Source organism: Sorghum bicolor, chromosome 3 (genome assembly GCF_000003195.3).
Source record: "Sorghum bicolor cultivar BTx623 chromosome 3, Sorghum_bicolor_NCBIv3, whole genome shotgun sequence".
Lineage (NCBI taxonomy): Eukaryota > Viridiplantae > Streptophyta > Magnoliopsida > Poales > Poaceae > Sorghum > Sorghum bicolor.
In genome coordinates, this window is record NC_012872.2 from 65,172,749 (window position 1) to 65,189,422 (window position 16,674).

Consider the following 16,674-nt stretch of genomic DNA (forward strand, 5'->3'; position numbering starts at 1 on the left):
ATTGCTAATCCTAGTGAGATTGAGTGAGATTCAAGTGCATTGCTTTGAGAGTTGCATTTAGTGGCACTTGATTCTTGAGTTTGCTGCGGATTTCTTGTTACTCTTGGGTGTTTCCCGACGCCCTAGACGGCTTGGAGCAGCGGTGGTGTTGAGCTCGTGATTGGAGATTGTTTCGAGCCTCACCAAGTGATTTGTGAGGGGTTCTTGAGCCTTCCCCACGGGAGATCGCAATTGGCTACTCTAGTGGATTGCTCGTGGCTTGGAGGATCCCCATCTTGTGAGTGGATGTGCGGCACCCGTTGAGGGTTTGGCTTTGGATTGCCAATTAGCTCGTGATCCATCAAGTGGGTGTATCACCACAACGAGGAGTAGCTTGCCGGGAAGCAAGTGAACCTCGGTAAAAAATCTTGTGTCATCTCTTGCCGAGGATTCTCTTGTGATTGTGAGTGATTGATTGGGTATATCTCTACTCTACAACGTTGGTATAACAATCACTCTCCACTCCTTACTTACTTGTATACCTTGCTAATTGTTTAGCTTGTTTAGTTTAGTCTTCTTGTTTAGGAGTGTAACTAGCCTTCTCTTGTTGTTGTGCTTTAGTGTTTAGCTTTGAACTAGTTTGTATAGGTGGCTTGCATAACTTAGTTGAGCTAGTGCTAGAATTGCTTCGCCATTTGTTTTACTAACTCACTTGCTTAGTGAAGTTTGTAGAAATTTTAAATAGGCTATTCACCCCCCTCTAGCCTTTTGGACCTTTCAGCAACATAAGGTGTTCGCTGTGGTTAATCCCATTAACCGCAGCGGGCACCTTATGTTGCCCGTCGCGGTTAATGATTTAAAAAAACAAAAAAAAAACTGGACAGGCCCGCTGAGCCCATCCAGGTTGTTGCCGCCGCCGCCAGGGAAACCCTAGCGCCGCCGGTCCAGGGTTGTCGCGGTCGTCGTCCATGGATCTACTCTAATCCACCTTCTCAAATCTGGCTCGTGGCGGCTCCTTCACCAGATCTGGGAAGAGAGAAGGAAGAACAGTGAGATGAGTGAAAAAAGAGAGGGAGACGGGAGGAGGAGGAGGAGCAGTGGCGTACCTCATGTCGATACAAAGGGGGATCCACGTCTTGGCGCCTTCCCCGCTGTGGATCCGGGCTCCATCCGCACCGCCGTGCTCCATCCGCGCCGCCCAAGGAGGTGGGCAGAGCGAGGAGTGGTAGTAGAGCAAGGCGAGGATGAGGAGGAGCATGAAGGCGACGCCAATGGGGGAGCCTCTCACGCGGTGGACGGCGTCGAGGGACCCGCCGAAGACGGGGAGGAGGAGGAGCAGACCCACGGGGCTCAGCAGCTCCGCCACGGCCTCCGTCAGCGCCTCGCCGTCGTCGCCCAGGAACAGTGGGGCCGCCACCACCACCGCCTGCAGCAAGCCGTGAGGCACTAAATTGAATAATCACCGCTAGCAGCAGTAGCAGGTAGAGACCTTATATATTTGGGCTTCGAAATTTACTGTGACAGACACTACCGCAACGGGCATCTTGATATGTCCGTCACGGAAAATATATATTTTCCGTGACGGACATATTAAGATGTCCGCTATGGTAAATCGATTTAGCGTAGCGGGCAAAAGTGTCCGTCGCGGTTAATTAAAAGTGTCCATTGCGGTAAATCGCACGATTTACAGCAGCGGGCAAAAAAAACTCCCGCCACGAAATGAACAGTAGCAATGTCACGGAAGTTCATTTCTGTAGTAGTGTATAATAAAAAAAGGCCGAACAACATCCGTTGCATTGCCCATGAGCTTCTCATGCATGTGAATTGGGGTATTGATGGACCAGTTACACATAATAAGATATCAAAGCCGATATGCCTTTTGTGATCGAGTCATAATCTTCAGGGACAAATAATGTTCATTCCATAGGACACTACCATGAAAGTCTGAGCCTTGATCGTTGGAACTGACACATTATATTTGGTTATTTAACCTTCGTTGACATTGATGGTGAGACCAAAACTTTTCAGCCAGGAACACAGGAAATAGCAAGGTGCTTACGGATACAGCGAGAGAGGACAAGCTGAATGGCAAGCAAGGTGTAGACTGTAGAGCATATGGCGGGGAAGTAGCCATATATAAGGAATAAGAGGTTCTTGGGTGATTTTTATGGGCGTGCCAATTCATTGGTGTCACTTATCAGCTCGTATAGCTCGCGTGCATGAGCTAATTTCTCTAAGACATTTCTTTGTGATTTTCTTGTTTTTATTACCATTGCAAACCTAGTTGTTATAACATTGGTTGAGTTCTACAGTATTATTTTATGGACGTGCCAAGACATGTATTGGATTCTTGGTTTATTTAAATATCTTTTAGCTTTTGATAGGTCTAAACTATTACAATATTTATACGACCAATGTGATAGATTTTAGCCCTTATGAGTGCAAGAGAGGGAGCTGTATTTCAAAACTTTTTACTAATCGTAATACAATAACTTTTCTATTTAGGTGCTTTCTCCAACATATGGAAATAAAACTACAATTTTGTTTGGTAAATTAATTTAGGTATTTACTAATTATAATTTATATGGACTATTTATTTATGCATTTTCTTCATCCCAATTTATATTTGAGATTAAACTATTAAGTTTTCATAATTTTAATTTACACTTACCTTTACTTAGGTATTTCAAAACATAATTTATTTACTCAAGATTGTTCTCTTGAGATTATCTGTCGAATCTGTCAACCATTCAGCAGTGTTTTTCTCTCACAAGAAATCAGCGAACATGCTATATATGTTTTGTATACAGACTCTTGTTTTTCTTAATTATTATTATTATTGTAAACTTGTTTTTCTCTTTTTGCATTAGGCATGAACCTTTTTCCTTTAATCTAAACCGCTAGATCATTACAAGAATCCACCGTCGTGGGTTTCTTGATTAGTGTAAAAATTCCTACATGTTATGGGCGAATGTGGTGATTATATTACTGAAATAAGACAATATATGGTTTTTGGGCAATTTGTTTCAAAAAATAAAAATCCAAATTGAAGGCAAGTATTAAGAAAAAAAATAACGAGATCAAGTCAAAGCTGAATGAGTAGTCCCCCAGGCCCAGATGCATTCAGGAGTCAGAGTCGATACTTGATTTTGCCTTGCTTGGCGATGCCAGTGTCCATGATGAGTTGCTTGGCGATACCAGTATCCATGGTCAGTTGTGAATTTGCCATCACGCAATCGCATCTGGCAAGTAGCCATGTACAGTGGGCAATCAGTCAGGATAAGTACGGTATTCACTGCAGAATCAAGCCGGTGCTTCAGTTCAGACTTCAGACATTAGCCATCTACATCAACTTTCTGCAGCAAGTTTAACAACCCTTTCGTTCAAAAAAAGTTTAACAACCCTTCAGAACTTCACTCTTGGGCGGCGGCGCCGACACCTCCTCCTGCAACAATGCCAACGAATACGCAGTATCGAGGTTCGGTGGACGTTGCATAGCAACAACAACACGAATGTCAGAGCGAAGACCATCGATAAAGCGAGTAACATGGGTATGCATATCTGGAGTTTTAGTGTAGGCTTTCAGTTGATCAACTAGAGAGGAGAAACGTTCCACATAATCAATGACAGTTGTAGATTGGGAGATGTGAAACATTTGACGAAGGAAGGTTTCGTGCTGGTTGCGTGCAAAGCGATCCAGTAGGAGCTGACAAAATTCAGTCCAAGGTATTAGGTGACTTGGGCGGTCTAAGGACTGAATCCAGCGCTTGGCAGCACCATTAAAGTGCATACCGGCAACTCTGACCCACAACCGTGGTGGAACTCCATACATATCAAAATAATCCTCGGCTTGGGAAATCCACAATTTAGTAGTGTCGCCATCATAGGTAGGGAAATTGAATTTGGGTAAGCGATGGGAATTTGGTTGGTTTTCCTCGTAGATGACATTGTTGGAATGGAACGCATGAACAGGTAAGGGATGTTGCGGGTTGACATGCATACCATTGGCCGGGGAATGGATTTGGGAGAAAATTTCCCCAAGTCCATCCACCCGTGTAGTCGGAAGGACGCCGTGCCCGCTGGGCCGAGCAGCCGAGTAGTCCGCAGGTATGTGTGCGGCGGCGTGCTCAACAGACGATGGAGCCGATGAGATCACGCCAATCGACGCAGAGGGGTTGTCGATGACGGAGCGATCCATGTACTTCGTGAGCTTGCTCATCTTCAACTTGAGATCATCCACCGCTCTCTCAGACTCCTGGCGCCAGGACTCCAGAGATCCGGTGGCCTTGACGACGGCGGTGAGGCGCGCCTCCTGTCGCAGCTTAGCCGCAACGACGAGCTCCGCTTGGCGGATCTCCGAATCAGTGATGCGCCGCTCCCAGTTGAGGTCGGACTCGGCGAAGCGCGTGGTGAGGGCGTCGTCGGCATCGGAGAAACGCTTGATGATGGATTCGTCAATGTCGCCGAGACGCTGCTCCAGATCACGGCTGCATTCCGCGAAACGCGCGTCCCACTTGCGGTCCGCATCCGCGAAACGTGCATCCCACTTGCGGTCAGACTCCTAGAACAGCCGGTGCATCTCGTCGAGCAGCATCTTCGAATCAGGATTCATCGCGCCGCGTCGGCGAGCGAAGCGCGTGTAGTAGGGGTGTGGCGGCGGCGGCGGCGGTGGTGGAGTGCGCTGGGAAGTGTACTCCAGGGTAGATTGTGAATCGGACCAGTGGCGTGCTGGGAATTACAGAGATCAAAGATCGAGCAACTCGATCCAATCTCGAACCCGGGGCTGTTGCAACCGATCAACGAAACGCACAGGATAAACAGAAGGAGAGCGGAAAGGATAGACTGCTTTGATACTAGATGTAAGCTGTGAAACAGATTAGAACAAGATAGGAAGCACAACAACAAGGATAGGTTCAGATGAATCTCGTAGAACAGAGGAGTGGCAATAATATTACAGAGTTGTTCTTGTTTTTCCCATATCCCTTCTCTCCTAGCCAACCAGTGGCCTTGTTTAGTTTGCAAAAATTTCTGTTTTTGGCAACGGTAGTATTTTGTTTTTATTTGACAAACATTGTCTAATCACGGAGTAACTAGACTCAAAAGATTCATCTCATAAATTACAGGTAAACTGTGCAGTTAGTTTTTATTTTCGTCTATATTTAATGCTCCATGCATGCGACCAAAGATTTGATGTGATGGGGACATCTTGAAAATTTTTGCGAACTAAACAGAGCCTTAAGCTACCGGCTCACGGCACTCTCTTACAGCTGGCTTCTACTTCCACTCTGGACCCTGGATTCTTGTACTGGGCCTCCGTTTCCTGGTGCCACGCCTGGCTTCTGGCACATTGAAGCTTTCCTGGGTGACGTCGTGCACTTGAGTGTGGACGTCGATGTTCTTGTCGCCGTTGTGTCTAGGTGCAGTCGGAGCAGGGTTGCTGACACAATCACCCGCTGAACTCTGAACTTCACAAATCACCGTAACCATGAATCTACTGCTTTCCCATCTCAGAAGCTCCACAATTCAGTCATCATTTCTTTATTGATAATAAAGTACAGGTTCGATGTCTAAGGCCTGGTTTAGTTGGTGAAAAATTTTGGATTTCGTTACTGTAGCACTTTCGTTTGTTTGTGGCAAATATTGTCTAATAATAGACTAACTAGGGTCAAAAGATTCGTCTCGCGATTTACAGGCAAACTGTGTAATTAGTTTTTATTTTTGTCTATATTTAATGTTTCATACATATGTCGTAAGATTCGATGTGACGGGAAATCTTGAAAAATTTTGGAAACTAAACAAGGCCTTAAAAATGGATGAGATTGGGCCATTGGATGTGGTTGTACTACGACCAAGCTAGTACAAGTTGTGTACTGCCGACACAAAAAAAAAATGCAAGCTTGTTTTTGAGCTACCCCATCATCTGACTGGCAGGTAAAAATCTGCATCGAGTCATCGACGCGCTGACGGGAGCCAAGTAACCGACAATGACAATCCAATGGACGCGGCGAAATATTGCCACCCGGCGCACCCGCACCAATCCCGAGTCCCCACGATTCAGATCAGAAACGCAAAAGGCCAATCGACACAGACACGGACGTTTCCCCGACCACCGCCCGACGAATCCGCGTCCACTACAACTCCGGCCACCCCCCCGCCGGCGACGACCCACCGCCACCAGGGTAGCAGCGATCCACGCAGGCGCGACACACGATGGGCGGCCGCAAGCTCGCGCTGCTTGTGGGCATCAACTACCCGGGCACCAAGGCCGAGCTCAAGGGCTGCTACAACGACGTCGACCGCATGCGCCGCTGCCTCATCGACCGATTCGGCTTCGACGAGGCCGACATCCGGGTCCTCACCGACGCCGACCGCTCCGCGCCGCAGCCCACGGGGGCCAACATCCGCCGCGCCCTCGCCCGCCTCGTCGGGGACGCCCGCCCCGGGGACTTCCTCTTCTTCCACTACAGCGGGCACGGCACGCGGCTGCCCGCCGAGACGGGGCAGAACGACGACACCGGGTACGATGAGTGCATCGTGCCCTGCGACATGAACCTCATCACAGGTGCGATCGGGGGATCCATTGACCTTCTTCTCCTCTTCTTTCTATTGCCGTACCACTCTGGAAATGGTAAAAATGATAGGATCGGCATTTAGTCTGATGCCTTGAGATGTGAATCTAAGCGTGGAAGCAATTGGTCAACACCTACCTGATGTGGATCTGTTCGCGGATTTGCTCCAATCCAAATAGTTGACAACTTGACATCACTTTAGTTTTGTTATCCTGTGATCTGGAAGCATGTGCTTAAGATTGATGATTAGGCTTCTCCATTTGCTAGTTTTGCACAGCGGGAACTTTGTATAAGTCTGATCTGACAATATCTTTAGTGGTTATACTATCTGATTGAATTTCAGATATGTCTGGGACACAGTCACACAGGTCGATTCTGGAACAGTTTGGATAGGAGTATATGACTGCTTTTCTTATGGTGTTATTGGCGTGTAAAGCAATTTCATAGAGTATGTTAAAATGTGTAGAGGGTTATATCTTAGAGTTGGATTACATAGCTCAGTGATAATAACTAGTAAAAACAGCTAGCACGATTTTGAGTATGCAAATTTGTTTATCAAATGGGTTTTCATTTGGAAACATGGTAGCAAATGGCAACGAATCAGTTACATAGGTTACTCAGATAACTTAATTAGCAATTAGCAATGAAGGTTTTGTAGTCTAGTGAATCATTTAGTTCCATCCAAGTATATCTGAACATTTCTTGATTGCAAAGGTCAAATGTCTTTACAGAAGGATGATGAAATTCAAGTTTTTTCATGGACAAAGTTCAGCATAAAAGTTCTAACTTCTTTTAATCTGCAGATCAGGACTTCAGGGAACTCGTGCAGAAGGTCCCTGAGGGCTGCCTGTTCACCATCGTCTCTGACTCATGCCATAGTGGTGGCCTGCTGGACAGTGCTAAGGAGCAGATAGGTAATAGCACCAGGCAGAATAAGACCCAGTCCCGTGAACCTGATGAGCGTCCTCATTCTGGTTCTGGCAGCGGCTTCCGGTCATTTCTCAAAGAGACTGCCCGTGATTTGTTAGAGTCTGAGGGGATTCACATCCCTCATAGCCGCCATGGGGGTGATGACGAGGACGATGCTTACGCACAGCCAACTGGAGATGGCCACACCAAAAACCGCTCCCTTCCACTCTCTACCCTGATAGAGATGCTCAAGGAGCAAACTGGGAAGGATGACATTGATGTGGGTTCAATCCGGATGACGCTGTTCAACATCTTTGGCGATGATGCCAGCCCAAAGATCAAGAAGTTCATGAAGGTCATGCTCGGAAAGTTCCACCAGGGCGAATCAGGTGAGCATGGCAGTGGTGGTGGTGTCCTGGGCATGGTTGGTGCCCTCGCACAGGAGTTCTTGAAGGCTAAGCTTGAAGGGAATGAGGAAGAGGCTTTCAAGCCAGCATTAGATCAAGAGGTTCACAGTGTTGACGAGGTGTATGCCGGGACTAAGGCCTGGGCACCAAACAATGGCATTCTGATCAGTGGGTGCCAGACTAACCAAACATCAGCGGATGCTACCACACCGCAGGGTGTCTCATTTGGTGCTCTAAGCAATGCTATCCAGACCATTCTTGAAGGCAAGCACGGGAAGGTGACAAATAAGGATCTCGTGATGAAAGCACGTGAGCTGCTGTCCAAGCAAGGGTACACTCAACAGCCTGGGCTATACTGCAGCGATGAGCATGTTCATGTCGCTTTCATATGCTAAAACTTGGATTGTTACAGCTATTACTTTCCTCCCTCCTTTTGTGTTGATCGGTGCACCAGAGGTTGAAGTTTTTCTCCCCTTGTACGTTACAGTTATATTGTATCAGCGTTGTTTGAGTATGTCAATATTGAAATAACTTTGAGAAATGTTTCTATATATGAACAATATACACACCTGTATCATGAGCTATACCAACCTGCAAGCTGCTCTAAATATATCAGTTTTCCTACATTCCGTCATCCCAGTAAACTTAGTTTATATCAATTGTTATGGTTCTAGTCTGCTTGTCTACTTTCAGTTGTGTTCCAGCTTTGTGTATGGAGGCCATTACGCCTACTGTTTCTCATTTATGGAGGCCATTGCGATACTATTTCTCATGTCCTATGTTTTATTTGTCATGCTAAGTTAATAAGACTTCATATGCCTGAGGCTGATTTTTGTTTGCTTCCTAACTTCAATTATGTTTGTACTTTGTCCTGTAATAAAACCATTAATTGTTACTATTTCAGTATTTCTAGCAAACCCTGTATGCAGAGATGAAAGGCAAAGGAGTTCATTGGCAACAGATTTGTAAAATTGGAGACCATACAATGTGTATCTTGGTTATATGGACTTGTAGTTTATTGTAAGGGCCTATTTGGAACACAGGAATTGTACAGGTATTTCACGGGAATCAGTTTAATTTCACAGTAAAAACGTAGGGACAAGGTTTTTTTTTCTCGCGTTCCAAACAGGCCCTAAAATTTACTCTTGCTCTATATTATATTATTACTTCAAATCACAGATTGCAAATTCTTGTGGAAATCCTGACTTTTTTCTCTCAAACAAACCGCACAACTGCACAGGTACCAAGATAGCCAAAGCAGGAAAGAAAAGAAAAACAAATAAAAGCTACCAGCAGCAACCGAAAGGACTACTTTGCAATATATCTGCAAATATGGATTCCACTGCATGTGAACTTCTTTACCTAAACAAAATCTTCAGGATAACTGAACCACATCGTTGTATCTCTCGGGCCTTGGCGAAACGAGCAAAAGAATCTTCAGAGTATCTGAACCACATAGTTGTATCTCGGCAAAATGAGTTGCAGGGATATGACTGGGCCTAGCCAGCTTACCGCTGTGGTGGTTTGTCTGAACCATGATCAAGTCCCAGAAACTATGGAGGGCGATCTCAACGGCTCGCACTGAAACGTTCTCCGATCCTTGCTGCCGGTTTACCGAGCTGTGTCACCACAGTGAAACTTGGGAATGGCTACCAACCCTATATAATAAGAATGAGCCACCCTTTGTGAAGCTGGGTTTCTTGCTGTGACGAACGACAGATCACAGATGGCAAATGAGCTCGTGCATTTGCTAACATTGAAGCACACAAATGAGTGGCATCGAATGTGGCAAAGCTCCTGCGCCCTGCGTCACCTACTCACCTCGGCTGGTCCGTGTTCGGGCTGAAGGAGGAGGGGGCCGTCAGCCCGTGGGCCGATATATCGGTGGTGTACATGGTCTGTTTATGTAGATTTCTGGTTTCCTTGTCAGTTAATCTGACCGTGACTGAACCATATTAATTATCGAGGGCTAGCTAACACTAGCGAACGTGCTGCATGTTTATCTAACAATTGTTGAATCCAACGTGCACTGCACATGGCTTCCTTCTATTATCACACAGAAACTAATATGATATACACATTTGGCAAGAACTTTTGAGTAAAATATACTTCAATAAATAACATCTCGCCATTTATATATTCAGATTAGCAGATAGAGCATCGAGTACCCTATGTCCCTTCTCCATCTATTTTTTTTTAGGAAAAGAAGAAAAATTCATCTCCAAGAGTACCCTATATATATATATATATATATATATATATATATATATATATATATATATATATATATATATATATATATATATATATATATATATATATATATATATATATATATATTTCATATTTTGGTAATTGGCAAATATACTGACATCTTGCATAAAAATATGTGTGCCCTTTCTTGCGTGCATCGGCTCTTCCCCGCACCGTCTTCTCGGTCAATCTAAAAGTAAAAGGGTGTTGAAAAAAATAGACAGTATGAAAGGGTTTCTAATGCAAATGTACGAGAGATAAAGAGTATATAAAAGTGGTTACGGTAATTTAGAAATAGTATATGATTCCTGATGTAAAATTGTCTTCCAAAGTTTTAGGAGTGCATTATTGAAAACTCTTGGAGATGGTCTTTTTTTTCTCTCAATATCCTTTTAAGAGTTGCAAAACTATATGTTTTTGGGAGGACAAAATAAGATACTCTTGGAGATGCTAGGAGCCCTGTATCTCCAGTGCGCACCAGATTTGACCAGGGAAATTCACAAAACCATTTTGCCTTTTATTTGCTAGATGCTCTTATATCTAATGCTGTTATTTTTTTGAACATATATCTAATACTACTATATTTAGGTCCTGTCTCATCACTTGGATCCAAATAGAGTCCAACTAATAATTTAATTGTTAGCTCATACCTAACTAACAACGTAACTGTCTTACTAGTTGAGCCAAACTAGCTAAGAACATCTCCAACCATTATGCATTTGAAGTTATGCATTTAGGCAAATTGCAAACCCCCAAATGAAAATGGCAATGCTAAAATCGGGTGATCTCCAACCGTCATGCAAAATGTCAAGTCCATCATCTTTTTTTTCCCAGAAATTTTGTTTCGCGGCACTCCTTCCCGCGCGGCCAATCGATCCCGCGCCAAACAGCCCGTCGTCGTCTCCCGTTCACCAATTTCCGCGCCAAACAGCCGCGCAGTACCGATCGTGAGCTGCGCAGTTCGTCGTTCCCGTTCACAGTACCGATCGCAGTACCGATCTCCCGTTCCGTTAGTTCCCGTTCACCGTACCAGTTTGTCGTCTGTTGGCCATCAGTTCGTCGTCGTACAGGTTCGCCCCTTGGCTCCAGTACCGATCTCCATCAGGTCTTGTTCCCTATCAGTTTGCGGTCGCCGCCATCAGTTCGTCGTCAAGGCAGGTCGCCGCCATCAGTCAAGCCGTTGCAGCTCGCGAGCAGCAGAATTTCGTGAAGCCAACATGGGATCGAGGGTACCGGAGAATGGATCTAGCCGTATTGCACAGCGCATCGCCAAGGTTTGAACTTCGTAGCCGAATATCTTGATCCAATTCATGTGGTCTTTGTTCGATGTACTGAGCTGCACAGTTGTTATCAGTTGCGGGCTTCAAGATCACGTCGCCGAAATCAATTGCTTGACGACTCTTCGGATGACGAGGCCTACAACATGATGACTGCTGCTTGTATTGTGCGCACGTTTTTGCAAAAAAAAAAAACGAAGCCATGGTGGTTCGATCCCTGGACACGCTGTTATTTTTCGTAATAGAGTAGGCGGCCACCGGAGGATGTATCAAGATTATTTGGCGCCGAATCCGACGTACGGTCCAGATTTATTCCGTCGGAGGTTGTTGTTTTGGACATTACATTAATTCATAGTATTTGTTTTGTTATGTCAATGTGCTGACCTTTTGTTTTTAATTCTTCAGATTCAGAATGAGCAAGCCTAGCCGGCGTTGATGAGGAAGGCGTCGTAGATTCGTCCTATCATGCGTTGCGTCGTCCTATTGTGCGCTGCTTCATCCAAACGCGCGTGCGAAGCTGGCAAAGGAGGACGCGCGATGCTTCTCCTATCGCGCGAAGTGGTGGCGGCGCGAAGGGAAACCGCGCGAAGGGAAGAAAAAAGCCCGCGAGGTGGAACCGAGAATCCCGTGATCTCTATTTGCATAGCCGGACTCCTTTGGCATATATGCCAAGTTTCCCCCTCCAAATGCATAGCTATGTAAAATACAAAGTCTAAATACATAACGTTGGAGGGTTTTTTTTAGAGTTTTATGCATTTTGGTAAATGCCAAGTCTATTTGCATAATGGTTGGAGTTGCTCTAATAGCAGCTAATAGTTAGCTAGCTAATATTAGCTATGAGCTAGATTAACTAATAGCATCTAATGGATCCAATAGGGTCTTAGCTCAACTACTATAATTATACCCTGCTTGGATCAAGCAATTAATAGCTAGCTGATATAATTAGTAAATTAGTTTCTTTCGATCTAAATAGGGTCTAACTAGTAGTATAGCTAATTGTTAGCTAATATGTAATAACTAACATCTATCTTACTAGTTGAGCTAAACAAACTAATAGTTAGCTAGCTAACTAGTAGCAGCTAACTCGTTCGATGGTCTGAAATGTTATGGTTGAAAATATTGTTCGCTGATTTATCGTGAGAGAAAAATATTGTTGGCTGACAGAAAAAATACGGCTTATAAGACAAGCGAACACGTATGTGAAGCGCTTCCTTGTGAAGCTGCACAAACGGAGAACAAGTGTGGCTAAAATAAGCTAGTCTTTTTTGCATTTTAGTACATATGGGGCTATCGGAAAAAAGCATGGCCAGAAAGGCTTAAAACGTGTCGTTTGGCTTCTAGTTTCAATTTGTTGTGGTCATAAGTAACTTATAAGCTATATCAAATAGTAGGTCCTTAGTATGAACACAAGTGTCACTTGATCATATTAGCGTTACTTGATTCTATCTATGACCATGTATACAGAGATGAACGGCCATGGGGAGTTCATTGGCAACAGATCTGAAAATTTGGAGAGCATACAATGTGGATCTTGGTTATATAGACTTGTAGTTCGGCTTGTTTGAAACACAGGAATTTTACAAAAATGGTGCAGGAATTTCATAGAAATCAGTTCGATTTCATAGAAAAATGTAGGTAAAGAGATTTTTTTTTCCTCACGCTCCAAATAGTCCCTAAACTTTACTCTTTTTTCTATATTACATTTCGAATCACAGATTGCAAATTCTTGTGGAGGTTCTGACTTTTTTATTTCTGAAACGTATCGCACGACCGCACAAGTACACATCTATTAATATGACAGAAAATAATACAAAAAGATAGCCAAAGAAGGAAAGAAATAAAAACCAATAAAAACTACCAGCAGCAATGCAACCGAAAAGACTAGTACTTTGCAATATGCAAATACGGACTCCACTGCATGTGAGCTTCTCTATCTAAACAAAATGTTCAGAATAACTGAACAACATCGTTGTATCTCCCTCGGCACAACGAGCAACAAAATCTTCAGAATAACTGAACCACAATGTTGTTTATCTCCCTCGGCAAAACGATCTGAAAGAATCGAACATTATAGGCACATAACCTGACCTGAAACCATACTCATAACTCCCATTTTATTACGCAAGCGATCATCAGTACAATGACGGAGCCAGAAACAAAACTAGCTCACATTACGGGCATCGAAACAAACATTCTCCGTCACCCTGATCACGCTAGACCACACAGAAACAGATTTCGCTCACTACGGGCATCGAAACAACAATCACCGTCACCCTGATCACGCTAGATCACCCGGAGGGCTGGCAACGTCGTAGCAGCACTCGGGGTGGGAGAGGCAGCACGCCGGAACCGACCCCAGGACCATCGGCGCAGGCCCAGGCCTCCCCTGCACCGCCGACGCCGCCATCGCCACGAGGAAGCAGACCTTCGCGACGAGGAGGACCAGGAACGCTCGGAGACTGTCGTTCGCCATGGCTGTCCTCGATCTATCGTTCTCCACTCTGCAGGAAACGCCGCCGATGTGCCAACCCCCTGTCCCCCTATAGGCTATATATAACAAGAATGACCCGCCCTTGTGAACCTGGGTTTATTGCTGTGACGAACGACAGATGGCAAGTGAGCTGGTGCATTTGCTCTTTTTTTATTATTATTTTGAGAAAACAGCTGGTGCATTTTTTATTTTTATTTTTTGAGGGGAGCTGGTGCATTTGCTAGCATTAGGCGTGTTTGGACTGCTCAACAAACTCTGCTCCACAAACTCTATCGTGGAGTAGCTCCATAAAAAACTAGAGTTTGTGGAATATCTCTTTAGGTGCTCTCACAACTCCAACTCTTTTTCTCGAACTAAGTGCGTGAAGCTGAAACTGTTTAGCTAAAAAACATGGAGCGAAGCTAAAAAAACGTGGAGCAGAGCAGTCCCAAACACCTTGTTTAATTTTTTTTGGATTTGGCTATTGTAACACTTTCGTTTTTATTTGACAATTATTATCCAATCATAGACTAACTAGGTTCAAAACATTCGTCTCGTAGATTACAGATAAACTGCGTAATTAATTATTTTTTATCTATATTTAATACTTTATGTATGTGCCGTAAAATTCGATGTGACGGGGAATCTTGAAAAAAATTGGGAACTAAACAAGGCCTAATTGAAGCACAAATGAGGGCCAAGATTTCGCTCATCGACGCTAAGCACCAGCGCAAGCTTGGCTGGTGTTCGGGCTGAAGGAGAAGCAGGGGGCCCGTCAGCCCGTGGGCTGACATATCGATGGTGTACACGGCCTGTTTATGGCATTTAGATTTCTCGTTTATTTAATTTCTCGAAAAGAAAAAAAAAATCTCGTTTCCTGATCTGTTAATCTGACCGTGACTGAACCATACTATCGAGGGCTAACACTCGCGAACGTGCTGCTTGTGTAACAATTGTTGAATCCAGCGTGCAATGCACATGGCTTTCCTTTTATTATCACACAAAAAAACGAATACGATTTACACATATTCGGCAGAAACTTTTGAGTAAAATACTTCAATAAACAACATCTCGTCATTTATATATTCAGATTAGCAGATATGCTCCTAAGATCAATGTGGGGCCCTGTATCTCCTTCTCCAGCGAGCTCCGGATTTGACTGGAAAATTCGAAAAAAAAACATTTTGCTTTTTAGTTGCTAAATTGCTAGCAGATGCTGTTATATCTAATCTTCTCTACAAGGACGAAATCTGCACCGTGAGATCTTGCTTCTTACCTTGCCATGCGTTCGGCTCTCTTCTTTCCACGTTGCCTCCTTTTCTAGTCTATCTACAAGAACGAAATTTGCACCATGAGATTTTGCTTCTTACCTTGCTATGTGTTCGGCATTGGATTTTGATCGGACTGTTCAAAAGTGAGCAGCGTTTTTAGATCATCCAAGCGATGTTGTGTCTCGCCACCGCGCTACCATTGCCTCACTTGGCCTGATGCCGCCTCCTTGCCTCATAGCGCGCAGCGACGATGGCAAGCCCCGAGCAGCAGGCCAGCAGCTCTTAGGACGTCCACAATGAAAGGTAGTAAGAGGGTAGCAAACACATGCTATGAGTAAAATATATTGTAGGAGTAGAAGAAAGAGGAGGTAGTAGTTATTGGTGGTAGCAGTGCTAGAGCAACCACAATGTAGTAGTAAAGTAGTTCATATAAGAAATAAAACACTATCTATTAGCTAGCTGATACATTGTGGAGGTAATCCATATAGCAGTCTATAACAAAAGTACCCATAGCCCTATAGATTACCCATAAGCAATAAAGAAATATTATTTTCTCTCTCCATGCTCTCTCTCTTGTCATGATACATGAGATAGTCGGAAAGAATAATTTTTAATCTCTAGTGGAACCCACTTTATGGACTACTACTAGTTGGCTGAACATTGTGAGCAAATAATAATAACTATGGACTATTTATGTAGGTCCTATGTATATAGACTACTTGGCTGATAAGTTATGGCAGAAAATACTGTTGGCTGATTTGTTGTAAGAGAAAAACACTATTGTCGGAATTGACGAGACAAATCTTTTGAGCCTAGTTAGTTCATAATTAGACAATAATTAACACAAACAAACGAAAATGTTACAGTATACCGAAATTTTTTTCTTCCGAAACTAAACAAGGCCCTACAAATCTGCAAAGGAATTAAGGTAGTCAGATAATTGAGGGGTTGGTGGATTGGGTGTCAGAGAGTCTATATACACATGTTGAGAGAGAGAGAGTACCGGTATCCAAGATCCTCTTTTACTGCTGGAATATCATAAATAGCCTTGTAACAACGACAAATTTCCAAGTAATCATTGTTGTGAGAGTAATATCTCTGAAGAGACAATGAATAATTGTGATTGGCTCCAATATTTTTTTCGAGAGCGTATTGAGGTATGATTTCATTAAGCAGAAATAAAAGTTTGTTTACAAAGGTTTGAGGTGTGGTAAATCAAAGATTATCGAAACCCGAGCCCCTATAAATGTGTACCATGACATGCCTTGTTTAGTTCACCAAAAAACCAAAAATTTTTTAAGATTCTCCATCACATCGAATCTTGCGGCACATGTATGGAGTATTAAATATAAACGAAAATAAAAACTAATTGCACAGTTTACCTGTAAATCACGAGATGAATCTTTTAAGCCTAGTTACTCTATAATTAGATAATGTTTATCAAATAAAAACGAAAGTGCTATAGTTCCGAAAACCGAAAAGTGTTTGAAACTAGACAAGGAATATCTGCAGGAGCATCCTGAACATGTCACCTTTCTT

General features: G+C 43.8%; 1 protein-coding gene across 1 annotated transcript; it reads left to right on the top strand.

The window, feature by feature from the left end:
• Window positions 5,997-8,498, top strand: LOC8082396 (metacaspase-5). The gene is made up of 2 exons (XM_002456441.2): window positions 5,997-6,541; window positions 7,352-8,498. The coding sequence occupies exons 1-2, from the start codon at window positions 6,190-6,192 to the stop codon at window positions 8,257-8,259; spliced, it is 1,260 nt and encodes a 419-aa protein (XP_002456486.1). The 5' UTR covers window positions 5,997-6,189; the 3' UTR covers window positions 8,260-8,498.

Coding starts and splice junctions, on each gene's coding strand:
- LOC8082396 (XM_002456441.2), top strand. CDS start 6,190: ATGGGCGGCCGCAAGCTCGCGCTGCTTGTGGGCATCAACTACCCGGGC. Junction 6,542..7,351: donor CGACATGAACCTCATCACAG/GTGCGATCGGGG, acceptor TTTAATCTGCAG/ATCAGGACTTCAGGGAACTC.